This window comes from Aspergillus mulundensis (assembly GCF_003369625.1).
Source record: "Aspergillus mulundensis strain DSM 5745 chromosome Unknown scaffold_18, whole genome shotgun sequence".
In the NCBI taxonomy this organism is placed as follows: domain Eukaryota; kingdom Fungi; phylum Ascomycota; class Eurotiomycetes; order Eurotiales; family Aspergillaceae; genus Aspergillus; species Aspergillus mulundensis.
In genome coordinates this window covers 156028-180613 of record NW_020797906.1, presented here as the reverse complement: position 1 = coordinate 180613, position 24586 = coordinate 156028, and the positions used below count along the sequence as shown (strand labels likewise).

General features: G+C 51.4%; 10 protein-coding genes across 10 annotated transcripts; 5 read left to right on the top strand and 5 right to left on the bottom strand.

The window, feature by feature from the left end:
• Nucleotides 1-428: 428 nt before the first annotated feature.
• On the bottom strand, nt 429-1502 carry DSM5745_11042 (uncharacterized protein; the record flags this gene model as incomplete). Its single annotated transcript, XM_026753058.1, has 1 exon — nt 429-1502. The coding sequence occupies one exon, from the start codon at nt 1500-1502 to the stop codon at nt 429-431; it is 1074 nt and encodes a 357-aa protein (XP_026598381.1).
• Nucleotides 1503-1821: 319 nt separating this feature from the next.
• DSM5745_11041 (guided entry of tail-anchored proteins factor 1) lies at nt 1822-2552 on the top strand (the record flags this gene model as incomplete). Its single annotated transcript, XM_026753057.1, has 3 exons — nt 1822-1908; nt 1969-2155; nt 2230-2552. The coding sequence occupies 3 exons, from the start codon at nt 1822-1824 to the stop codon at nt 2550-2552; spliced, it is 597 nt and encodes a 198-aa protein (XP_026598380.1).
• Nucleotides 2553-3580: 1028 nt separating this feature from the next.
• Nucleotides 3581-5687, top strand: DSM5745_11040 (fungal specific transcription factor domain-containing protein; the record flags this gene model as incomplete). Its single annotated transcript, XM_026753056.1, has 6 exons — nt 3581-3596; nt 3660-4491; nt 4540-4941; nt 5211-5233; nt 5283-5480; nt 5524-5687. The coding sequence occupies 6 exons, from the start codon at nt 3581-3583 to the stop codon at nt 5685-5687; spliced, it is 1635 nt and encodes a 544-aa protein (XP_026598379.1).
• A 339-nt stretch (nt 5688-6026) lies between these two features.
• Nucleotides 6027-7878, top strand: DSM5745_11039 (Pentachlorophenol 4-monooxygenase; the record flags this gene model as incomplete). Its single annotated transcript, XM_026753055.1, has 4 exons — nt 6027-6132; nt 6183-6582; nt 6637-6987; nt 7038-7878. The coding sequence occupies 4 exons, from the start codon at nt 6027-6029 to the stop codon at nt 7876-7878; spliced, it is 1698 nt and encodes a 565-aa protein (XP_026598378.1).
• Nucleotides 7879-8260: 382 nt separating this feature from the next.
• Nucleotides 8261-10254, top strand: DSM5745_11038 (thiamine pyrophosphate-binding protein; the record flags this gene model as incomplete). The annotated part of the gene is made up of 5 exons (XM_026753054.1): nt 8261-8517; nt 8573-8805; nt 8856-9073; nt 9134-10183; nt 10243-10254. 5 exons carry the CDS (start codon nt 8261-8263, stop codon nt 10252-10254), a joined length of 1770 nt encoding a protein of 589 aa, XP_026598377.1.
• Nucleotides 10255-10279: 25 nt separating this feature from the next.
• On the bottom strand, nt 10280-11587 carry DSM5745_11037 (2,3-butanediol dehydrogenase; the record flags this gene model as incomplete). Its single annotated transcript, XM_026753053.1, has 4 exons — nt 10280-10428; nt 10480-10585; nt 10643-11397; nt 11449-11587. The coding sequence occupies 4 exons, from the start codon at nt 11585-11587 to the stop codon at nt 10280-10282; spliced, it is 1149 nt and encodes a 382-aa protein (XP_026598376.1).
• A 760-nt stretch (nt 11588-12347) lies between these two features.
• Nucleotides 12348-13792, bottom strand: DSM5745_11036 (uncharacterized protein; the record flags this gene model as incomplete). Its single annotated transcript, XM_026753052.1, has 3 exons — nt 12348-13050; nt 13101-13707; nt 13759-13792. 3 exons carry the CDS (start codon nt 13790-13792, stop codon nt 12348-12350), a joined length of 1344 nt encoding a protein of 447 aa, XP_026598375.1.
• Nucleotides 13793-13968: 176 nt separating this feature from the next.
• On the top strand, nt 13969-14645 carry DSM5745_11035 (uncharacterized protein; the record flags this gene model as incomplete). The annotated part of the gene is made up of 4 exons (XM_026753051.1): nt 13969-14070; nt 14120-14308; nt 14375-14480; nt 14536-14645. The coding sequence occupies 4 exons, from the start codon at nt 13969-13971 to the stop codon at nt 14643-14645; spliced, it is 507 nt and encodes a 168-aa protein (XP_026598374.1).
• A 6074-nt stretch (nt 14646-20719) lies between these two features.
• DSM5745_11034 (uncharacterized protein) lies at nt 20720-21418 on the bottom strand (the record flags this gene model as incomplete). The annotated part of the gene is made up of 1 exon (XM_026753050.1): nt 20720-21418. The coding sequence occupies one exon, from the start codon at nt 21416-21418 to the stop codon at nt 20720-20722; it is 699 nt and encodes a 232-aa protein (XP_026598373.1).
• Nucleotides 21419-22212: 794 nt separating this feature from the next.
• Nucleotides 22213-23793, bottom strand: DSM5745_11033 (uncharacterized protein; the record flags this gene model as incomplete). Its single annotated transcript, XM_026753049.1, has 3 exons — nt 22213-23052; nt 23112-23237; nt 23311-23793. 3 exons carry the CDS (start codon nt 23791-23793, stop codon nt 22213-22215), a joined length of 1449 nt encoding a protein of 482 aa, XP_026598372.1.
• Nucleotides 23794-24586: the final 793 nt, after the last annotated feature.

Here is a 24586-nt window from a genome sequence, read left to right as displayed (position 1 = left end):
ATCTCACGGGTCCGTACTCGGATGCCTCTGCCGTCTATTCTTTTACGATGGTCTTTACGAGTGCGCAAAGTACATTTCAATTCTGGTCCTTGGTTGCTTTGCCACGAGTTGGATCACACACATTTTAGAAATCAGGGATACGGGTATTTGGTATGACGCTTCTGAGATTGAGGTTCTGCTTGGGATAACGTTGGTCGATGCGCTGGTATATAATTGCCGGGGATAACTAGGGGTTTCCACGCTGGGGCATGGAAATGTCGCTTTTGACGATAGCTACGCTTGATTTGTTAGCGAGGCGTTTTAATGAAGATCTGAAGCGTTTGGTTTGATTATTGAGGGTCTTTTTTATTAGACTTAAGACTATGGGTATATAAGGGGTCGCGTTTACATCTGAGCGAGCTCCTCACGAGTCACTTCCCCGGAAATGGTTATGCGTGGTTTTGGATGGGCTCAGTCGCCCAGTGGACGCGGGCCCTATCGAGCCATATCCGCCACGAAACGATAGGCTTACTATCGCCCTGCGACCCGGCTGACGAGGCGATGCCCAAAACACTCCATGGGTATGATTGTGAATCGTCTACCAATTTGAGCAGCTGGAACTTGCGGATAGCGAGATCGATAAACGTCCAGATGCTCTCGCCCTCCCAGCCGATGTCGAGCGCGAACCGGATTAATTTGCCCACAGTATCAGAGCGAAGCGTCGTATCAGGCACTACATCTAGCAGATAAAGCAGGAACATCAGTCCAGAGATATCGGCTGGGTGGGCGAGACACCAATCCAACGCAGAGTTTAGGATGCTCCGCCCTAGTTGTAACCTCCACTTCTCGCCTTCCACTTCCCCAGACTCTGAGAGCATGCGGTGGATCTGTCGCAAGTGTGTAAAGGCGTAGTAGTTCCTAGGATGTAGTTCCCCGGCTCGAAGGACAACGGATAGTTCGGTCTGAAAGAGTCCCTCGATTTTATTGAAGCTAGGTTTGCGCAGTCGGACGAGGTGCGATTGAACCCATTGACGGTGCTGCCAGAGGGTTGGGGACTTGGTGTGCCGGTGGAGCGGGGAGCAGAGGTACGTAGTCATGAGAGAGAGTTCGACGTCCAGCGCCCGGAGAAGTGCCTCTAGGTTCAGTCTGAACAAAGCGCTTAGCCTCCGCTTCCTCCAGTTGCATGCTGTCAGGTGTTCGCAATCGAAGAGGAGGATGATTTCAGATGCGATCGCAAGCTTCTTATCCAACACATCGCCCCCAGAGTTCGATGCCGATGTATCTAGCAATGTGGCACCACCCGTACTCTTAAAATCTGCCAGATTGTCAAAGAAAACTCTCCGCGCGACCACAAACGCCTGCACTAGGTATTTCTTCGTAATTCCAATAGAGCTGCCATCTTCGAGTATCGGGCCAAAGGCCGGCGGGAGAATCTCGAATTCAAGGACGCGATCTTCTCTGTTTGCAAAGATCCGGAAGAGGTCTCGAAAAGCGTCGGTTTGAGGCGGACATTGGACTGTCATTGGGATAGGACCATGGCTGGAGGTGATTGTTCCCCGCTGCTCGCGCCGGAGATCAGAAAAGCCGCCCGCCGAAGATCAGTTTTGGCAACGTGACAACGTCATTTGCGTTACTCAAGCTCCTCCATCAACAACCAGCAATTCTGCTGCAAGCTGTGACTGCGTGTTGAACCAGTGGCTTCATCCTCAGTCCGCTGCGTTTTGCCTACAGCGACTTATTCGTTGGCCCCGCGGTTATATCTTCTGCTCTCTCGTTTTCATTTCGTGCTTCCACAAATAAACCCAGTCGAATTCGACCCTCTACAACTTGACGGCTGCAACCATGATTCCCCTCATTTGGACGATATTTATCCTCCATATCGCCATCTTCCTTGTCAACACGATTGGCGCAACGACCATTGATAACCTGGTACGCCCGTCCTGGTTTTCACCCCTCTTGAGACGTGCACACAGTTAACACAACCCCCAGCTATGGCACCTCTACCTCAAACTCCCAACGTCGCTCTACAGCACCGCCCAGGAACAAAGCAAGCTGAAGCGCGAGGTCGTCCAGCTGAAGCGGGATATGAACAACACCAGCTCGCAGGATGAATTTGCAAAGTGGGCGAAGCTGCGGCGCCGACATGACAAGGCGCTAAGTGACTATGAGGCTCTGAGTAAGTGTCCTTCACAAACTTTCTATATTACATACAAGAGATTCAGCGGAACTAATTGGTTCACTTGTTTATAGACCAGAAGCTTTCCTCCCAGAAATCGTCCTTCGACTGGTTCGTCAAAATTGCCCGATGGCTCAGCACGACCGGCCTCAAGCTCTTCATCCAATTCAGATACTCTAAGACGCCTGTTTTCGAACTCCCCGGTGGCTGGTTCCCTTACCCCGTCGAATGGGTTTTGGCCTTCCCTCGCGCTCCGCAGGGCTCCGTGAGCGTCCAGGTCTGGAACAGTGTGTGCGCGACGGCTGTCTCGGTTATGGCTGAGATTATCACTGGGATGGCTTTACAGGTCAAGGGAAGAGCGCAAGCTGTTCCGGCTACGGCTAGTAAGATGCGATGATTGATGTATGAAATGTTTCTTCTTGCATTGGATAGGTAGAAATTTTATAGGTAACATGACATGCAATGGGATGTTCGTCAGATAAGAAACAATCGTTTATCGTCAACAACCCTCTACCGTAGTAGGGATTTCAGGGCTTGACTCTATGATTGGTATATCATCATATGAACCACACGAAAGGTATGGGGAAAATAAAAGGGGGATAATGAGGGGAGGAGCGAGTCCGGCTCCTTCGACAGAGCATCTGCAACCGCACTCTCGCGCAGCCACCGCTTTCAATAAGCTACAGACCCAAAAGATAAGAAATGAAATGAACTCCTCGCCTCAAGAATGAGCCCCATTGAGTTACCCAGCCACCGAAGTGAGCCGAGCAATCGCATGACTATCCAAACACGACGAAAGGCAACCCAATGAACCCCTCTCCGGCAGCGACCTACACCACCATTGTTTCCGCACGAGTGCGTCGGGCATAGAACTCAACCGGTAGGGAATAGGGCAGTAAGCCGCTATCAAATTGCTTTTATGGCGGCGCGTTTCCGCATTGCCTGTCTGACGCCTAGGGCGAGAGACAGGGTGTCCGGGGACTTTCTCCCAAAGCAATTCTCTTCATGGGTGAAGAGGAAAGAGCTGAGAAGCTCTCTGTGTGTGAGCTTTGAATGCGATTCTTTGAGCGAGGAGTTGGGAAGAGGAAGGAAAAGAGTGCGCGTTGGAAATTTTATGGAAGACGGTGGAGATATCTGTCATGTGATGAGGCTAGACTGGCTTTGGGTTAGGGCGGACCCACCCGGGATAGTGCACGGCTTTCCCTTATTGAGTTGGCCTTGGCCCCTAGCATCTTTTGTATAGGAAGTGTTCGACCACAATGCTTTCAAATAGCCCATATCCACTCGGTCACAGTGCGAAACGAAGAAGGGTAGGTGTTGCCTGTAACCCGTGTCGAGCTCACAAGATTCGCTGTGACGGAGTTCGGCCGGACTGTGGTACCTGTCTCCGCCGCCGAGAGAAGTGCGGCTATAGCGATGATGATCATGGTCAGAGTTCCGAGTGAGTGGCGGATGGAGACTTGAGGCTACTATGTCTGACGCGAGGTTAGATTACATAGCCTAGGCGCCGGCGATGGGCAAGATGTAAATCCATCCAGTCCCAGGATACGAGAGTCAACAACAGCCGAAGACGTATTCGAGCCCGAAGTCACTGCGATGGGCCTCACTGCCCGTCCGCTGAATGATGGTCATAGATCAGGAGAAGCATTTTTTGGTGACTCTTCGGCAGTAGCATTCATCCAGCGGCTGCAGGAGACGCTAAGACCTGAAGGGCTCGCACCAGAGCCACCTCAGGTCTATAATACGGCCAAGACACCGTCTGACAAAAGGACCAATGGGTATACGAAAATCTCGTTGGACATGCTTCCCCCTCGAGCGCTGGCCGATCATCTTGTAGACTGCTACTTTTCGAAGATTCATATTTTGTATCCCTTTGTTCACAAAGTGGCTTTTCTCTCATTGTACCAGCGTATCTGGATGCCTGGAGACAACACGAGCACTCCGATGAACACTGGACTAGGGCTGGGAGACTCTGCAGTCAGTGGGACGACATTTTATTACGGATTGAATATCATCTTCGCCCATGGATGCCAGTTTTCAGAGATAATGGGTGCTGATCGGCAAACAACGTCTGAAGCTTTCTTCCGTCGTTCCAAACCGGCGCTTGACGTGGACTACCTCGAGCGTGGTGATCTGGCCCTGGTTCAGGTCCTCCTCCTTAACTCCCATTACCTCCAGGGCTCGCAGACTCCCAATCGGTGCTGGCATGCCATCGGAACCGCATATCGACTGGCTCAGGGGCTTGGTTTGCATACAAACACTGGCGATGATTATCGGTCATTCGCCTCAAACCAGATGAGAAGGCGAATTTGGCATGGATGCCGGATGTTAGACCTGTGAGTAGCAGGTATACACACGTGTACGCCAAGCTGACGAACCCATAGAGCGGCTAGTTCTATGCTCGGTCGTCCGGCAATGACATCTCAGCACTCACTTGTTCCACTGCCCGCGGCAGTGGACGATTGCTATTTGGTTGGGGATGTCGCGTCCTGTGAACAGCCTCCGGGTATATTTTCCCGTGTTGAGTGGTTTATCGCTACCTTGAAGCTCCATGAACTTCTGCAAAAGATGCACAATACAGTCTACGAGGATCAGACGGATCCATCTACGCTAGACCCGGCTGCTCGGAAGAAAATGCGCATTATACGACAGCTCCAATCCATCACACAAATTGACCTGGAACTAGATGATTTTCGAGCCAATATCCCAAAGCCGCTGAGCTGGGAGGTAGTGGAAGGGGATAAGCCAGATCCGTTGTTGAGAGAAAGATGTTTACTTAAAGCTAGGTGAGTGAAACATAGTACGTGATTTGCTTGAAGAGGCCCGCTGATCTCATGGGAAGGTTCTTGTATCTCAAGCTTTTAGCATATAGGCCTGCTTTCTCTCACTCGCTTGATCGAAGGCGAGAGCAAAGGACATACTATGAACATCAGTCGGGAACATCTGAATCTGGAATATACGCCAATCTAGTCCTCAACTGCTCAGTACTATGCATTCGGACTGCCATTGAGCTAATAGGATTAGTACACGAAACATGTAGCACTAATTTGGCAAGCGTTTGGTTCTACAACGTTTTTTGTGCGATTCTACACGTCGCTTTCTGGGTCTCAGTGCTAATATACCACAGACACTTTTACCGCAGGGATAGTACTCATCCTTGCCGAAACCAATAGCGCGGCCGTAGAGGCCGTCACACGAAATGGCTTGGATGCCGCCTGGGAACAATGTCAACGGACTCTGAACTATCTGAAGGCTTATAGCATTGTGGCCGAGCGATGCTCGCACAGCTTGAGCGACACTAGATCCAAGTGCTTGAAAATGCTTGGTAAGATATCATCTTTGCGTGGGCTGCCTGGACTAATGAGTAGAGCCATACCGCTGGAACGAAAATGCAGCTCAGACTAGCGGGAACTACGCACCGGAGCTCAATATGGATGAGACGGCGAATGGGACTTTTCCTGACAGTCTCTTTGCTGATCTTAACCTCGACAACGTCGCTCTTGACTGGTCCTGGTTCGACATCAGCTATTAACGAGCTGCTGATCCGGCAGAGCCATGCCGTTGTTTGACCCACCTGCCGTTACATTCCGATACGCAGCCTTACCACCCGGATGGGCCACAGAGCTGTATCCGATACTTGATGTGACAATACCATATAGTATCCTTCAGCAGTTGACAACACCTTCAATGGATAATCGGCCCTCCTGAGCGGCAAATTGATCCAATGAATGAAAGAGCTTATTGATTCTCTCTGCAATGTGTACCCGATGGTTCCGGGGGAAACTAGTATAAAACGGCCTCCAACGAACGGCATATTCCTTCCTGTCTACAATTCATGCTCTGTTGAATATTCATTTCTTCCCTCACTACAATGTCTCAACCTATCACTACCGATGTTCTTGTCACTGGAGGTGGTCCAGTCGGCTTGATTGTTGCGTACAGTCTTGCAAGGCAAGGAGTGACATCTCTTCTGGTTGGTAGGTGGTGGACTATGCTATCGCTTGAATCTACGCTGATAATCCTCAAGAGCAGCACGATAAGGATCAGCAAGCCATGTACGGCCGTGCAACAACGCTGTACCCTCGAACCCTCGAGATGCTTGATCAGCTCGACTTGCTGGATGATCTGAACCAGATTGGCTACGTTGGTCGGAACAGCGTAACCTTCAAGGACGGCCAACGTGTGACTTCTCGCGGATGGCACAGGATGTTTGAAGCAATGCATGGAACCTACCTTGACTACTGCCTCAACATCCGGCAAAAATACTCGGAGGAGGTTATCCGTGCGGCTTACCGAAAATTGGGTGGCAACCCCTACATTGGCTGGAAGCTGGAGTCGTTCTCGATTGATCATGAGAGCCAGAACGACTACAAAGTGACGTCGCAAATCCGCAATGTGAGAACAGATGAGACTGCAGTCATAAAAAGGTAAATCTTCAGAAACCACTGACTTTGGGCTACAAAGCTAATTTGAGTTCGCAGCAAATATATTGTTGGCGCTGATGGCGGCCACTCTTTGGTACGACGTCTGGCAAATATTCCATTTGAAGGCGAACATACTTCCCACAGATGGGTGCGGATCGATGGCCGCTTCAAGACAGACATGCCCGATGCGGATATAGGATTTGCATCTATTGAGTCCAAGCACCACGGCAACGTGCTCTGGGTGCAATTAGACCACGGCGTGAAGCGCATTGGATTTGCCATGACGGAGGAGATGCTCGCTAAGTATGGGGGACGACTCACAGAAGAGGATGCCAAACGAGAGGCCGTCAAGTCTATGGAACCATTTACGTTGGAGTTCGAGCGTGTGGACTGGTGGACGCTTTACACGTTAGTCCTTCCCCTTCAAAATCATATAAGCCTGGCTGACCTGTAGACAGTATCAATCAACGTGTCGCCGATACCTACATTAGCAATGATAGACTCGTTTTGGCCGGCGATGCGTGTCACACGCACTCTTCAGGAGCGGCACAAGGCATGAACACTGGCGTCCACGACGCAGTCAATCTCGCCTGGAAGCTTGGCGGTGCGATCAAAGGCTGGTATAACAAGACTGTCCTCGAAACTTACGATACCGAACGCCGCCCGGCGGCGCATCGCCTCATCGAGCTCGACAAGGCCTTCTCTGCCGTGATATCCGGTCAAATTCCAGACTCCCATAAAGGACGGTACACCGATGCTAACGAGCTCTTCACCAAGCTCCTTGACGAGACGATCCAGTTCTCTATCGGACTTGGCATCCACTACGAAAAGAACGTGATCAATAGGGCTTCTACTACCGGTATGGTTACCGCAGGCTGGAGAGCTCCAGATGCCCTGGTATACCCCCCTGGCTCGCATCTGCCGGTTCGTCTGTTTAGCCTGACTAAGAATTCCGGCCAATGGTCCGTCGTGATCTTTGCTGGAATGCCTTTTGAGACACAAGCAGTTCTGGCGAGAGCAGTGGAAGAGCTGAGTGCTTCTGCAGCTGCCCTACCCGATGGCATGATTCGGTTCTTGACTATCGTCTCACAAAACGTTACCCAGGGCGACAGACTCTTCAGCATTCCCAGGCTTGGCTACCTCTGCTTTGACCAAGACCAGTCGGCTCATGCTGCCTATACCATCTCGCCTGGAAGGGGCGCAGTGATGGTACTGCGACCTGACGGGATACTTGCTCATGCTGCAGCGCTGGAGGATGTTGGAAGTGTGGTCACTTTCTTATCTAGTTTGACTGTGTAGGCCTTTTAGCTTTCGTGATAGATACGCCTTTTCTTGTTATAGACATATCAGAATGTTCATCCCATATTACGTGGAAGAAGAAAATCCCCGACGCAACTGGTAATCTAGCAAGTTACCTACGTCATCCCAGGCATGACGCAGGAGCCCCGATGTTCTCTGCATGTATACTGTCGTTGCTTCCTAGGTGCATCTAGTCAAAGAGATGGGAGGGTTGACCAACCCCGCACCCCTCACGCATGGCAGTGCCCGTACCGTATCCTCGGCTCCCCTCAAGAAGCCAAGCACCTTTACTACCTTGATCTATATCAACCCATCCCATCCAAGTCTCCCCACAAAGCTCGAACCATTACCAAACTATACCAGAAACCAACAAGAAAATACAATGCCCTTCTCTCTCACCCACCCTACCACGCGCCCCTTAACAGGCGGTGACCTCCTCGCCCAGTCGCTCAAGCACCTCGGCATAGGAGTCGCGTTTGGACTGCATGGCGGGCACCTCGATGCCTTTCTCATGGGCTGCGAGAGCGTTGGGATCAAACTCGTCGATACGCGGCACGAGACAGCAGCGGTACAGGCTGCAGAGGGGTATGCGAAGGTCTCCCGGGGACTGGGGGTTGCGTTTGTTACAGCTAACAGCGGGTTCGTACTCACCTTTAGTTTATTATCCTCAGTGTGGGAACTAATAGGTCGCTAGGTTCTCGAATGGCATTCCCGGTCTCGCCTCGGCGTTGGCAGATCGCTCCCCCATCCTAGTGATAACCTCGTCGCCGCCGCTCCGGGATAGCGAAAATAATTCGCTACAGGGAATTATCGATCAGGTGGTTGTGAGCAGGCCATTGACCAAGTTTGCGCATCGCGTTACGAATCCAGAGGATGCGCCGCGGTTGGTTAGTCTAGCTGTCCGGACGGCGTTGGCTGGCGCGCCAGGTTGGTAGCCCATATCCACACATCTAATGTCATGGGAATCTGCTTTACAGCATGGGTGCTGACTGGATTAGGACCGGTACTACTCGATTTTCCGATTGACGTGCTGTTCACTCCAGTCCATGAAAAGCTGATCTCCTGGGGTTCAATTACGTCTCCCCGTTCCTATGCACCTGGCCCGCACGTCGAGGCAGTAAAGAAGGCAGTGCATCTATTCAAGTTTGCGACAAGACCGGTTGTAATCATTGGGAGTGGAGCGCAAAGCGAGGAGGTACGATACGCGTTGAATCCAGTTAGGGCAAACCAAGCTAACCAACCCTAACTTAACCAGACAACAACGCAGTTACTCCGATTTTCGAACCAAACCAACATCCCCATCTTCGACACCCAAAAATGCATGCTTTCCTCGGATCTAGTTACAAAGGGTAAATTCTACGGCGGTCGTGCCGACACTCTCGCTCTGCTTTCTGCGGTTGAAGCGCTCCAACCGGACCTGGTTCTCCTGCTCGGCGCACGAACGGGTATGTTCCTGGCCGGTCGCAGCGGAGCAATTATTCCGCCACATGAGAAATGCAAGCTCATTCAAGTCGATGTTGACGGCGGCGAGATCGGCCGGACTCTGCCTGTTGACTTGGGTATCATCTCGGACGTTGGACAGTTTGTTGCGGCCGTCAACGCGCAACTTGACACTGGACCTGCTGGAGATTGTGGTCTTGTTGACACAAATTGGGTGAAAAAGGCAGTATCTATCCAGAGCCTACCCTCCCCATTCGACGCTGACCCCTTAACCCAATCATCTGGTCGCATGCACCCGCACCATGCCCTCAGAATCCTCTTTACCACACTATCCACGCAAATCAAGAGCCCCATCCTCGTCATGGATGGCGGCGAATGCGCCATTTGGGCGCACGGTGTCGCCCAGATCTTAAACCCCAGCGTGATCTTAAAGTCTACGGGCGCACTTGGATTCCTAGGGAACGGGTTCGGATACGCGCTCGGCGCTGCCGTCGCATGTCCTGGCACGAAAGTGATCAATGTGCAGGGCGACGGGTCCGCTGGATTCCACTTCATGGAGCTGGACACGTACGCACGGCTAGGTCTTGATGTCGTCACGATCGTTGTGAACAACTACTGCTGGGGCATGAGCAGTAACGGACAGGAGCTCGTTTATGGTGACTTGAACCCGGCGAGGCCCGTTAGCTCGCTGTCGGCTGTTACGGGGTACGCGGCTGTCTCTGGGGGGTTGGGAAATAGAGGGGTTAGGATTGAGAAGGTTGAGGAGATGGAAGGGGCTGTTCAAAAGGTTTTAGAAGGGCAAGGACCGGGTTGCATTGAGCTGATCGTCGACTCTAAGCCCGTCCATCCTGTCACAGAGGCCATGGTTGGGAAGACGGATGATCCGGACTTGGTGGTTGTGCCTTATTACGATAACATTCCTAGGGCGTATTATAAGGTGTAGGTACATAGGTAAGTGATTTTATATACTGCCGTTGATGTTCGCGCGCTTCGGCGTGGCAAGGATCTTGATGTGGTCGTTTGGTTTGATGAGTTCTTTGAAGCCCTGCTCGACAATGTCCTCTAGTGACAGGCGTCTGGTTATCATCTTCTCGACGCCTTGGAAGCGGCCTGTCTGTTATCAATATTTGGGTTGGAAACATAGGGTAGGCCAAAACTAACCAAGCACAAATGCCTCGACCACACTCTTGAAGTCGTCCTGGTTGTAAGCCAGCGAGCACTTGTACATGATCTCCTTCCACAGGAACGGAGCGAGCGGGAGCGTCATCTGTTAATGAAAATCAGCGAGCCATCATCAAATTCAACTCGAGGAAAAGAGGCATACAGGCGCCTTCGGCACCGCCAGATTGACATAGACACCCCTAAACCTCAAACTCTGACAGCCAGAATCGAAGCCAGGCTGAGCACCAGCACAGTCAAAGACCACGCTGACGCCATCCCCCGTCAATGCCTTGACCATCTGCGGGACATCGACCTCGGCGGGGTCAAAAATCTCCGTGACGATCCCCGCATCACGCAGTGTCTCCCGCCTCGCTTTGGACATCTCAGAAACATAGACTATATTTGCTCCCCGAGCGCGCAAGACATAGCTCATCGCTACACCAACCGGCCCAGCGCCAATGATCAGCACGGGAATACTGCTCAGATCCTCATTCTCACCATCAGCCAGACCACTCTGGTACGGCGCAATAGAAAGGTAAAGACTAAGCGCATGCCACGCAACAGCCAACGGCTCGATCAGCGCCGCAGCCGCAAGATCGACCTTCGCAGACCCATCCTCAGGAAGAACATGCACAGCCTCCGGCTTAACGGCAACAACCTCGGAAAGACCACCTCCGCCCCCAGACAGGCCCACAAACCCGATCTTCTCGCAGCTGTTCGTGGCGGTTTGCGAGCAGGGCGTGCAGGAGGAGCAGTAGTAGCGCGGGTCCACGACGACCGCTTGGCCTTTCTTTAGGTGCGATATCGAGTCTGGGACGTAGCTGATTCGGCCTGTGAACTCGTGGCCCATTGTCACGGGGAGAAGGGCGTTTGTCAGTGGGTGTGGTCCGGATTGCGGGGAGGGGATTGCGAAGGGGCCTGTTGTCCTTGTTAGCTGACCATCACGTTGATAGGAATAGTTCTAGGTACCAAAGATGTATTCGTTCAGATCGCTACCGCAGATCCCGCACCATTCAATTTCAATTAGGACTTTGTCGGTGCTTTCCTGGGGAGCTGGGACGTCTTCGACGCGGACGTCGCCGGCGGCGTAGAATTGTGCGGCGCGCATTCTGTATAATGTGTCTTGACTGGAATAGATGGCATTGAAGTCGGGGGTCTTACAGGCCGTATATCTGAGGGGTTATCTGCCTCCTCATCCGGGTTCATCGGCCCTCGGCTGTGTCCTTGCATAACTCCGCTCAGGTAGGAGACGTCATATATTCGCGGGATACGGAGTAAATATCCCAGTGACGGAGGTTGCGGAGTAAGACGCGCACTTGTACGGCATTTGTCCGATAATCATTTCAAATTGGTGAACGGCATAAGGAGATGTAGCGTGCATGATTCTCAAAGCCTTGGTTTATTCCAGGCCACGGGGTGCATAAATTGAGTGGATATGTGTAGCCGCGAATATGGCTTCCAGGACGTAATCACAGTTGCAACCAGAATACTTCAGCGTCGGTCATTTGTGTTTAATGTTGTTTTGCTTTTGTGTCCGAGTCCCGATTGCCGATTCGCTTGTGCCTGGTTCAGCCACCATCGGTCTGGAGGTGGACGATCCCAGTTGTAGAATATGGTTGGTCTCAAGTTGAGGCTGGGGCTAAGCTGACTGATTTCCGGATAATACAAAGCGCAAGCGGCATCTAGGAGGTCTAAGGTAATTAAATGGAAAAGCTTGAAGTAGGCAATCTTGAAATCCCGGACTATAGAGTGCGTTTATGAAAACAGGATGACTTTAGTGAAAATGCCAGGTGTGAGGAAAAGAACCGTTACTCCTATGAACCCTAACGAGTAGCCATTTTGCGATATACAATGACGGAAATGAGAGTCTAAGCCTTGGACTTGGACTTGGACTTCTTCTTCGACTTTGTAGCAGGCGAGGCAGCCGCAGCCGCCTTGGGCTTAGGGGACTCGACGGGAGCCTCGGCGATGGCCTTCTTCTTCTCCTTCTTTTCCTTCTTCGACTTCTTCGGGGTATCATCGGTCTTCTCAGCGTCGGCCTTTGCGGGCTCAGCGGGGGCCTCGATAGCCTTAGCCTCAGCCTCCTGCTCACCCTCAACAGCTTTAACCTCCTCCTCGGGCTCCTGGAAAGGAACCTCATCAATGCTCTTGAGCTCCGGCAGCGGCATCTCATATCCAAGCTCCTTCAGCTTCTCCGCCTTGGCAAGACGCCTCTTCTGCTCCTGCTCGATGTTCTTCGTCCACTTCTCACGGGTCCGTCCCTTATTCAGACGCTTCTGCTCAATCCGGTTCCATGGCGTGGCTTTGAAGCGGCGGTTGGCGCCCTTCCACAGCTCAGGGTGCAGCTGCTCGCTGGGGACGTACTTGCATTTCAGAATGTGACCGTACATGAGGTAGTTGTCCATTGTGGCGGCGACAATCTTGGCGACGGACTCGGAGGCGAATTCAATGAAGGCGTAGTGCTTGGATTTACCGGTGTGGCGGTTACGGGAAAGGCGGAGCTTGGTGATCTCGCCGAACTGGGTGAAGTAGGCGCGCATCTGGTGTTCGTAGAAACCGTGGGGGATGCGTCTGAATTGTGATTAGCAACGGCGGAGGGTAGGATTAGGAAGAAAACCTACCCAACGTAGACAACACCGGGGTTTCCTGAAGACTCGGCCTTGTTCTGTTTCTGCAGCTTGAGAATCTTGCGCTTGGCCTTCTTCGAGTCGGGAATCTTGGGAACCGGAGCGTCGGGGTCAATGGCCTCGTCTCCGGACTCGTCCTCGTCGCCGCTGCTCTCGAAGCCTCGGATCAAAGCGGTAGTCTGGTCATCCTCTTCTTCGCTCTCCTCCACAGCTGGTGCAACCTCCTCATCCTCGGAATCGCTAGGCACAATCTCAAGCTTCTTGGCCTTCTTTCCAGACTTCTCTTTCACAGGCGCAGCGGTGCCATCCTCCTTCTTGGACTTCTTAGCGCTTGGCTTGGCCTTGGTCTCCTTGTCGGCCTTCTTCACAGGAACTTCCTCCTCGCTCTCCTCGTCGCTCATGTAGTCCGCAGCACGCTTGCGAGGCTTGATCGATCGGGGAGCATCGCCATCGGTCTTGGGCTTCGAAGCCTTGTTCTCCTTAGCTCCCTTGGTCTTGTTCTTTTTCAGGATGGACTTGGGGTTCTCGGCGGGCTCAGCGGCTTTGGCTTCGACCTTTTTCGTCTTCTTCGCGGGAGAGTCGACGGTGGTGGCGGCCACAGCTAGACTCAATGAGCAAACGAACAGCAATTAGGCATTCGGAGACAACATACCCTTGCGCTTCTTGTCCTTCTTATCGGGAGCCATTATTAGACACTAGATGAATGGTTGTTGATTTGACCGAGCGGAAACTTTTTGCTGAAAATTATTTTTGGGTTGCAGAAAGCCAGGCGGTGAGGGTGGAAAGTGCTCCGCCTTCCCTGCCATCTCCACCCATTAACACGCCAGCTTCCTACACCTCAAGGTCGCCAACTGTAGATGTCATGGGGAAGAACAAGGGCACCGGTCGGGCCCTGACGCAGGAGGAGATTTGGGATGACTCTGCGCTCGTCCAGAGTTGGGATGAAGCTGTCGAAGAATACAAGGTACCCTACCTCATTAGCACGTGACTACAGTCTGCTAATTGCGCTACAGCTCTATCACAGCATCGCCGCCAAAGGCGAGAATGTTGAAGATGTCCTGAGGGAGGCAGAAGCGGCTGCTGAGGCCGAGGCGGGTCCATCGATGTCTTGGGCCCAAGTCGAGAAGGACGATGACATGGCTGACGTGGACGCGGATGCTTATGAGCCAGCTGCCGCTGCAGTTGAGACGCACGTCTCGCAGGTATGACTCTTTTGTGCATGGTACTTTTCGATGGTGAATTAATGATGGCTGATCTGACGGCTACAGGCACAGGCACCGGATGTGGCTGCGGAGGTGAAACAACCTCAAGACGCCGCGGCTGGGACTGCTCAAACACAAGCACCGACCATGCCGTATCCCCTTCTCCCCCAAAGTAAGTCGAGGCTTGGATTTGAATATACTGTAATGAGGGCTAATGGCTATCTCAGCTCAAGACGAGGGGCTGAAGAACCTCATGATGGCGTGGTACTATGCTGGGTACTACACTGCTCTGTACCAGGAACAGCAACGGGCCAGTGGGAATAGTACAAGCTCATGAGGCTTGGAGAACTCGTCATATCAAACGCATCAGAGTCTTGATGCTTGGGTGAATTCGCATACTCCCAATTTTGGTGTCCGACAATGTCCTACATTGCCACCTGTCGTCAGCCGTTTGCCCAAGCCAGCCAGACCGCGCGACCAAACGGTGACCCAAAAGATTAGTCTAGGGAGAGCACTCGGCGGCGATTCCGTTCCAACGCTTTACCTGCGTTTGAGAAAGGCTTACTGATATTCGGGAAGGAGGTGGGTTAGGCTATTCGTGAGATTTATTTTGGAGCCACTAGCAGCAGTCCTTGTCTGTATCTAATTCGAGCCTAGTATTAATCGAAGCCGACTTCCAACGACTCGATCTGCGCTCGAGCGATGGTCCTTGTATCATGTTTCCATCCATGCAGGTCAGACCCAACCTCTCCTCAGACAAACGGGGTCACTGCACTTCGATCAGGATATCCTTGTCGGCAGATCATCAACCGTCGTGGTTGGAGATCGCGTCTCTTTTTCAGGCATTGATAAAAGAGGATTTGCTATCTCGAACCCAATCCTCGTTTAAATTGTCATCTTCAAAGTATCCTTGTCTTCTGCTATATACTGCTCTCCCCTTCTCTTTCACACAACCCCGTTTCTATATATAATGTGGCCTATAATAATTACTTGCGTCTTAACTCGAGGCATGCCCAGATTTCTTCTACACTTCTCGCTCTTCTCCCAGAGGATTTTTTTCTGAGCACCGACATGCGCTTTCCTTTGTTCTGTTACTCAACTTTGATCGAAGACACACACTACTACTCAGCCAGTGTTCAATGCAAACACAACCAAAGATAGCAAGCCTGAGTCCAAATTCAGCACTACGGAAATCACGATAGACCGGACCTCGTTTTTGATCTCAAACCAAGCCCTTGCAAAGCATTCCTGGCCTTGCACTACTCTCGGATGCTATCAAGGTACTCCGTATTGCCGACGGCATCCCAGCTCACTTTGGGCGCATTGGCAGATGTAGTATACTATGTATTGTTCCAGGTAGCTACCTCTTCAATTCCCCCGAGACATCACCCCAAGTTCGGATATCACTAACGGATGAATATTCCCGCAGCATGCCCACGCCAGCAGCACAAGTTGTGTTGTATTACTCCATGCAAGTCCCCCATTGCCGCGTCCGGCCAAGCGAGCCAGAGCCGAGAATGCCGAGTGAAGGAACGTTGCAACTTGCAGTCTCCATCTGCATCGCCTTGGGCCTTTGGGTAGCTCTTTCGCGACGACCGACTACAATGGCTAATTAAGTCAAATGGTGGCGTACAGTGATTTGAATCTTCTTTTAGGGTATGTGCTCTTGTGAATTACTTCTTCCATTGACCCAGCATTGGTAATATGATATGGAGCTACTTTGGACCAATGCTGATCTGATCCAGGCCTGGGACAATACAATAAGCGCTCATTGTGTTGCTCGATACCATTGCTGCCCGAGCCCCAGAGTCCCTTGTATCTGATTACATCTCCATATCCGCCTGCCGGTTTTATCCCCGATTGGAATCCAAGCGCTAAAACTGTTGATGTCCCGCCAGCCCAAACGGGACGACTAGAGCATGGCGCGCGAATCCCAGTTTTTATCTCGCCGTGGCGACATCGTGGTATTTATTCCTGTTGACGCCGAACACATACTGCCTAATGGTAATCATATTCTGCAGAACCGATGCAGGATGTTGCTATGGTCGTGGTATCGGTGGCAAACTACTCGCTAGAAGGTTCCCCGTGGTATGTTATACCCCTTCTCCAATGCCGTACTCGCAGAAAGTTCCTAATTGATTCCCCTTAACAGGCCGTCCACTTTCTAATCAAGCATCTCTCAGCCTCAAGTCACTCACTACCCCGTCCAGTATGAGGTCCAGCATTAGACCCGAGCTACATTCCATTTCTCTTGGAGGCAATCCAAGCAGTGCAAGCCCAGAAATATCGCAAATTGTGTAAGGAAGGCATGCTGAACCTGTAAGTGACCTTCACAGATACCTCGGAATAGTTTCTCTTGGAGCCCGAGCAGAATTCTGACCACGAAGTAACAATAACAGTTCAATGTCATCCTTTATTCTCAGGCACACATGATTCAACGATGCCGGAGACATCCCAGGATATATGACAATGCGAAGGTAGCTGCAGGATGGCTCGCTGGCCACGCCGCGGTACAGTATGCGTGCTCATCAGCCACCATGCAAGCTTCGGCCCTCTGAGCTTGTCTGTCGCCAAAGTAATCAAGATACAGGGAAGCGAATCCTGAAGCGACAGGGCTGCCCTTACACGAGCTTCCAGCCATGGTGCTTGGTCAGAACACTGATCAAGGGGAGGTTCTCTGTCTCCGTGTCTCCCTGTCGAACAAAGTTTTCGGCCTTACGATGACGAAGAACGTTGCACGTCAATCTCATGTCAGCTTCTCTCATCGTTTCGCAGCATCGAATTTGACTGAGACTTGTTACACTGCTACTAGGTTGTGGCAAATCTTTCTTGAGCGTTGTCTTCCCACGTTCAAGAACCGTGGGGATCAATGCTATTGGGGCTGTTCGTCCCTGTGACGGACCAAGAGGCCTGGCTCTCTTCAAGAGCATGCTACACCACATGACAGAGTCCCGAGAAAACGACATGGACGCAAAAGACGTATGTATCTGCTCGCCACGCTTGCGGGTAATGAGCATGATTATCTTTCGGCATAGCATCATCACATTGATGGGAAAGACGCTTATCATGAACGAGACTGGGACACCTATTCTGCGCGTGACAACCTCCCCGTCTTTGGATGGCGGCTCCAGCAGCTGCAGCAGCTTGCCAATAAGCATCCGCACTATCTAAGCTGCAATCCCGTGCTTGAACACCAGAGCCAGGCTCTGGAGAAATGATATGTTCGTGGAGTACGCACTCGGCGCGTGGCGAGTTTCCCATCTTCGGACAGCGCCTCCAGCTGATCCAGGAGTTTGCCAACAAACATCCGCACTATCTGAGGCTGCGGCTTTACGCCATGTATATGAGAACAAAGTTCCGAGCGAGAAACGGTCATCGAATCAAGTGGCTGCCCAGCTGCAATCTAGCGATTCCCTTGAGCTGATTAGCCTGGTTGGTGGAGGGGCTGTAGCACATTCTGCTTCACTCATGCTATTTTACAATTCCAGGGGCGCGTAACATATGACTCGTAGCTTTATTAATGATCCGTAAGTGCTTCTTACCGAATACTTTGTTCTGCCCGTACTGACTGGTCACAGAAACCTCAGTTTGATCGAAAGAGTCGGACACCCTGCGCTTTGCCTCTCGACGATCGTCCCAAAGGGCGCCAACTCCGACGAGACGCTCAACACATGGACAAACGTGATGTTGGCCGGCGAGCGGGAAGAATATATCCTCCAGCCCACGCTTATTAGGATATTCTCATCGAACTGGAGTTACTTATTCCCATCAATACCAACTTCCATTTGTCTGCTGTCTCCATCTTCCGCCATGTGTAGGACAAAGAAGACCATGAAGGCTCTCAGAAAGTTAGATGGGAGACCGAGTCTGCCCTGAACGATGGCTCTTTCCGCAAAGCTCTATCTGCAGAAGGGAAACGACTGGCTCGAAGGGCGTATGGAAACTGGGAATATAATCAATTTCCTTAATTCTTGGATGTCACTCTGCGAATCGACTGTCTGGTTTATCTACAAACGTATGCCGAGTCTCCTTCTGTCTAGAGACTCGTTGGAAAAACACCCAGACCTCTTGGACTTGGGTCTAACAAACAATGACAAGGATGATCAGAACAAGGATGAATCTCGCCGAGAAATGGTGCGTTTTAGGCGCAATCGCACATTTGCTCCGCCAGAGCGATTGTCTTGATTGTCAGCAGCTTAGGCTAGCATGCTACTTGGATGGAGACTTTGCACAAACCCTGGATATTGAATCTGTTATGTAGCAGGTTTGGTGCTGGGATTTTCAAATAGTCTACCTGCACCTCACCGAGGGTTCGTCATCATACACTGCTACCCTTTGAAATGTGCAAAGGCCGTTTCTCACGGTCTTGATTTAAAACTCCTTTCTTGCATCATTACACAGTCATAAACAACACCCATGTTCTTGTGTGGCAGAGAAAAACATGCACGGGTGCTTGCAGTACCACCCCGGGGCCATTTACAAGATATGTCCGTTTTGCGCTCTTGCTTCAGCTTCCAAGCCGCAGAATTTGACACGCACATTCGTTCAGCGTCAAACTTGTGGCGGTGACTCAATTGCATCATCTTTCCCTCATCACGCTTTTCACTCAGCCTCAATTTCAAAGTGTCTCAGGAGTCCGAGGCCACCAGGCGCCATATGAGTATGTGCCTTGTTGTGGAAATGCTTGGCCAGCTGAGAAGATCACCTTGCATAGCTGATAGTGAGGAGTAGGTTTCTTGTCAGACCTGCGACCAACAGTAGACCAACACCATATGAAAGAAGAATAATGTGGTTGACCTCCACTCGGACATTGTCCGCCTTCTCCTGTCTTCACGCAATAATACTCTTTGTTCGCCATCCCCAGGGAAAGAGATTGATCGACTAGTCTGGTCCCTGCAGTAAACAGTAACTAAGGCGGAAGGATGCGCACTCTGGCAATGAGGCAATGAGTATCGGCCACGGCGAGACTCTACCACTGGACTTTGTGGGAGTGAACGGACGGAGCTTGGTGTCGGGAATATTCTTGATATCCTAAAAAGCAAGCTACCTTGGATGACTGGAACCATTATGGCCCCGGCATCATGCTGCACAGTGGTAATGTGCTGCTACCACGAAAAGAAGCGAAAGTCCCTGAGAGCACTCGCAGACCCCAGCAGCAGTGTTTATTGCCCCACTAGTTTCTCAACCTCACGTTCTCCTGTTTCAGTTACGCCTCTGCGGAATGTAAACTTTGATACATAATTGTCTCCTCTGGGTGATCAGATTGGAATGCTGGCAACTTCCCGGTTGTTTGTGAACTCGCCACAGTGAGAGCGAGAATTACTTCGAAATGGCGCCTGACGGCTTTGTTGTTTGGAAGATCGACCAAGATGGTAATAAACCTTCTCGGGACTTCCTTGTCCGTCTTGGTATCGGTTGGCTGCTGGGTTTGATTTCGTCCTCGGCGTCGTGGATTCTGCGCTTAGCATAGGTCGCCTCGAAGCTTGAACAGCACGGATCGGGGACGTTGTTGGGTGTTTCGCGGCTCTGACGGGACTCGATGTGCGTGGTTCAGATGGGTTGGATGTTGGGCAAACTCAAGAAGACATGGGCATAGGTGAGGTCACTGGGCTGATATTCCTCGAGGGGCGGCGGGTCTTGGAGCTGAATTGTTGTGGTCTCAGCACCTAGGCAACTCAACCATGATATTGCCGAGTGATACCATACAGTCAGACAGGTCTGAAAGTGGCAAAAGTGCTTCCTAGCCTGAGGTCTCGGTGGTACTGTTTTGGATCTCGACTGTCAACAAGAATCTTTGTTTTCTACTCACTACTGATTAGGTGCATGTTGACTTGATTTTCTTTGTTGAACCGCAACTAGCTTGTGAGGTTCTGTGGTAATTCCAGGAGTTTACCTTTGACAGTGAAATGACACTAGATGGCCTAAGCTCGCTAGCTTTCCACAAAGAATCTCGAGTCCCCTTCCTTTTGGTGAAACTGGGGTTGCGGCGTATCTGCACAAAGAAACCACGCAGTAATGTCACATGAACCTGTGGAGAAGCAAGGTTATCCTTTTGCCGAGTTAAATACAGGATGGACATTGGACGAGTCCCAGAGGGGCGAGCTTCATGCAACGGTATGGAGTACGCATCGATATTGCAGGCTGCTTTTAGCCGGCTTGGTGTACAACCAGGTACCCGGGACACGCAACGCTCTAGCCCAACAATTTGGCAATCTAAATATCCTGCGTATTACAGCCTCTCTACGAAAGCGATATGCGATAAACACATGTGCAGTCAAATTCAGGTAGCTTATCAGTATCCTCAGCGTAACTCTCCATGATCGTCCGCACTGGCAACTAAATGTCCATCGAGTACTTCCTCCTCTTCCAGCACTCCTATCTATGCTACACTTCGCCCAAAACCCAGTCAAGTCAAGGGCCGTAGAAGGAGCCGGGCGGGATAAAGTTGACATCATAGTTCTCCGGAAACGAGACATCAAAATGGAGGTCAAGATATGCTCTTTTCCCCTCGGGATTACCAGTGCCCCCACGAAACTGTCCGTCTTCGTTCAAATCCACATTGCCAAGATTGTACGCAACAAGAGTAAACCCCCAGTTATGATGTAGGAGCTCCCTCTGAAACCAGTCCAGGCGCCAGAGCGAAGGGTTATCGTTGTCGCCCGGCAACTCCCAGCACCAGGCGCCCGAAGACGCGTAGTTGGAGATGTCCGGTAGATCGGCGACAATCTCGCGCATTAGTTTACCGTTGACCTCGATGCGGGACGGGATGTCGACCAGGATAGTGATAAGCCGGTAAGGGTGCTTTTCATTGACTTGCTTGTCATCGCATTTTTCGTTCTCTCTGGGCTTGACAGCTGTCTTGTACATGTAGTGAACGCCGTTCTTGTCAAGCCCGCGCAAGATCTGGTGGATTTTGTTATCGTGCTTTTCGATCTCCTCGTCGGCTTTGACTCGTTCGAGCTCGCTTTCGTATCGCAGCATAGCGGGATTGCTGCCGCTCGGACGAGCAAACAGACGCCGGGGCATAACAAGGCTCATCTCGCTCTCTATCTCCTCGATGCGGGTCTTGTCGTAGACTTCCTTGAAGCCCGGACAACATGGCTTGATCATTTTGTTGGCCAGGTGGGGGGCAGATGTAGACTCTCGGTCCTAACAGTGAAGATGTTCGTGATGATGGTGGCCAGTAGCACGAACGGCGGAGCCGTCAAATACATATACTTGGAGACTGGTAGCTCCAAGGCAGGTAATGTGGATTCTAGCGATGGCCGTGGCCATGGCCACCATTGAGGCCGTGAACTATTGAATAGTACAATAGGATACCATAGAAGGAAAGTCAGGCGCCCGATTGTAGGCAGCGGCTTCAATAGAGAACCGGGATATTATCAAATACTATCAATAGAACCACCCCGTTGGAAATTAGCGCTGGCCATGGCCATGGCCACCATTGAGGCCGTGAACTATGTCGAAGCATACTGCCCTGCGGCACCGCCTTCGGCTAGCTCGCCCACAGAGATCTCTGAATAGCTTCATCTTCTAGCTAGTCATTCAATCCACATACTTCACATGGATCAGTCCGTTCCCCCTCTTTAAACTATTGAATAGTACAATAGGATACCATAGAAGGGAAGTCAGGCGCCCGATTGTAGGCAGCGGCTTCAATAGAGAACCGGGATATTGTCAATACTATCAATAGAACCATCCCGTGGGAAATAGGAAACGAACAAGTTTAATTGGAGGTAGAAACTGGAAAGTAACGTTCTATGGATCTAGGAAGACATCGATAAGGAAAAAATAGGTAAAGGTTCCAAGCAACCAGCCAGTCCAAAACGGAAAAAGGGCGCGTACATGGACCCGGGCCGCTCCTGTCAAGTGACGACCAACTCCCGGATTCTTCGACCTTCTACCTAGCGCTGACCCCGATTCGCCGCAATTTGGTCAATTTCATCCCGCCAGGGACCTTCGAAAAAGCCAACAAGGTCATGCTCACCGTCGTAGTATTCGCGAAGAAGACGCGACAGCAGCCCACCCAGCTGCCCAGTCGGCTCCCCTGGCTGGGCCTCATTTGGGTTGCCATCCTCACCATGCTCAAGTGTGCAATCTTGGCACGAATGTACACATCCCAGCGCGTCAAACGTGGCGTACTGAATGAACCTTCCCACTATGATACGTTTGTAGCTCGCTTTGGGAACAAACTTGGCCATCAGCGCTACAAAGAATTGAAGGGCTGTCCCTCTTTTCCCTGGCGGGTACACGGCCAGGAATCGGTGGAGCATTTTACTCAGTGGCGTGCATCCCAATGTTGAACAGGCGCAACTGCATATGTCGCGGGCGTTGTCAAGAATGAGGGCGCAAAGGAGATCGCGCCCTCCGTCTCGGACAAACTCATAGTCGGCGAGCAGAGATTCTCGGTCATTCCGGCCATTCGACTGCTCCCAGAGCGCCAAGTTTTGGCCAATGGCCCCGGCCAGATAGTGGGCAGCGGTGGCGTTGGTTGCAGACCTCCTTCCCAGGGAAGCTCCATTTCTGATCATCCAAATCGACGCGCCCACCAAGCCCCATAGATCTGCCCCATTATCGCGAGGGACTCGGCAAGCAATCTGCATGATCGGCGTGAGGCCCTTCTCGTCCTGCTCATTCATGGCCTCAAACTGGGTCAGATAGAGAAAGCCCGCGACAGACATGTCCAATTGGCTGTTGGTAAGATGTTCGGGGTTGGAGGCGGTATAAAAGCCATCGGACGCGATCTAGGAGTATGGCCGTCAGCATCGAGTTGCAATCAAGATCCTCTTCAGCAGGAACCCACCATAAGGTCTATCTCGTTCTGGCGAATGCCGCGCACCACCCAGTCCACTGCGTGCTGAATGTCTCGAGTCCTGTCCACGACGTGCTGCATATGTAACGTAAGCCCCTTCACATTCATCATTGTGCACTGGACAATGGCTCTATATTGCGCCCGAATTAGTACCAATTGCTCTCGATGTCAGAACTACGATGATACATACAGGTTGAGATAATGAAGCGCTGAATCGAGAGTCCCACAGAGATCTGCGAGTGCCGCTGCCGCCTCCTTGAGTCGAGGAGGCACTCTTGTAGGGACAATGCATATGCAACTTGGCCCCTTTGACCTTACCCTTACCCTTACAGCTTGGTTCCTCTCCCTGGCGCGAAGTAGCGGTCCCATGCTTGTGCACAAACTGCGAAAGCATATCGTCGACGCGTTTGGCCGCCCTCTCACAGTCTTCCATTCGTGACTGCACATACGTCTGGGCTTGCCCAAGTGGGTCTCCGAGCTCCTCGTTGTTGATCAACAACCTGTTGAGTAGCTTTCTTCGGGTGTTCAGATTCTCCATCTGCGCTCTCAAATTTTCGATATCGTTGTCAAGGTTTTTGCAGTCTTTACTGTATTTAATCAGCGTCTCGCAATGGGTATAAAGCCCACTGAGAATGCCAACAACAGCACCACAGATGGTAATAGGCTCTAGCATTGTATCAAAGGTGGCTTGGCGAACTTTTGTTGAAATTGGCTCCGGGAGGTGAATAGTAAGTGTCTGAACGTTAATATAAAGCAACTCACGCCTGGAGGGACACTGATCGAGCCAAACCTAGGATGCAGCTGGTAAGGAACGATGCCCCGGAGCGGGCAGCGATGAAAACGGCACTGAGATGGCGAATGCTGATCACAGAGGATGGGCAAGCCGGTAGAAAAGCGCTGGCAAGATGGATGCTAGATTGAGGAGTACTGATGTTCAACGAAATAATGGATAGGCTGCCAACGATCTGGTGGAAGGCCTGGTGCTGAGTGTGGAGCATGTCTCTTATACCTTTCTACTCTCCACGCCAAGTTGCTCAAACATTACTTCTGCTTACTATAGGGAGCAAGCTTTTACAGCAGGCTTTCTTTTACCAAGCTACTGGTGTGCAAGGTAGTTATCTGCAATCCGTTGTTCTGGCCAGATTGTTTACGGCGGAGCGAGCTACAGGCTGTCGTTGATTTACTGCACCCTCAGCCTGCAGAAAAACAATCAATCTAACTCCACAACTTGCACCCTGAAGGCCAACCAGCGGTTGTATCACATATGTTCTACTACTGGCTACCAGCCTACATGAAAAAGGTCTTTGCTCCAGAGCCCCCATACGGTTCGATCAAAGTAGGCCGGAAGCGTTTCTGCTTGAGCATGGATTGTCAATCCTACGCCATCCGTCGAGCAGCACTGCGTATCTCCTTGTCAGCTATATTTCAATCGTTGGTAGAGACGGCACAATGCACAACAAGTTGCA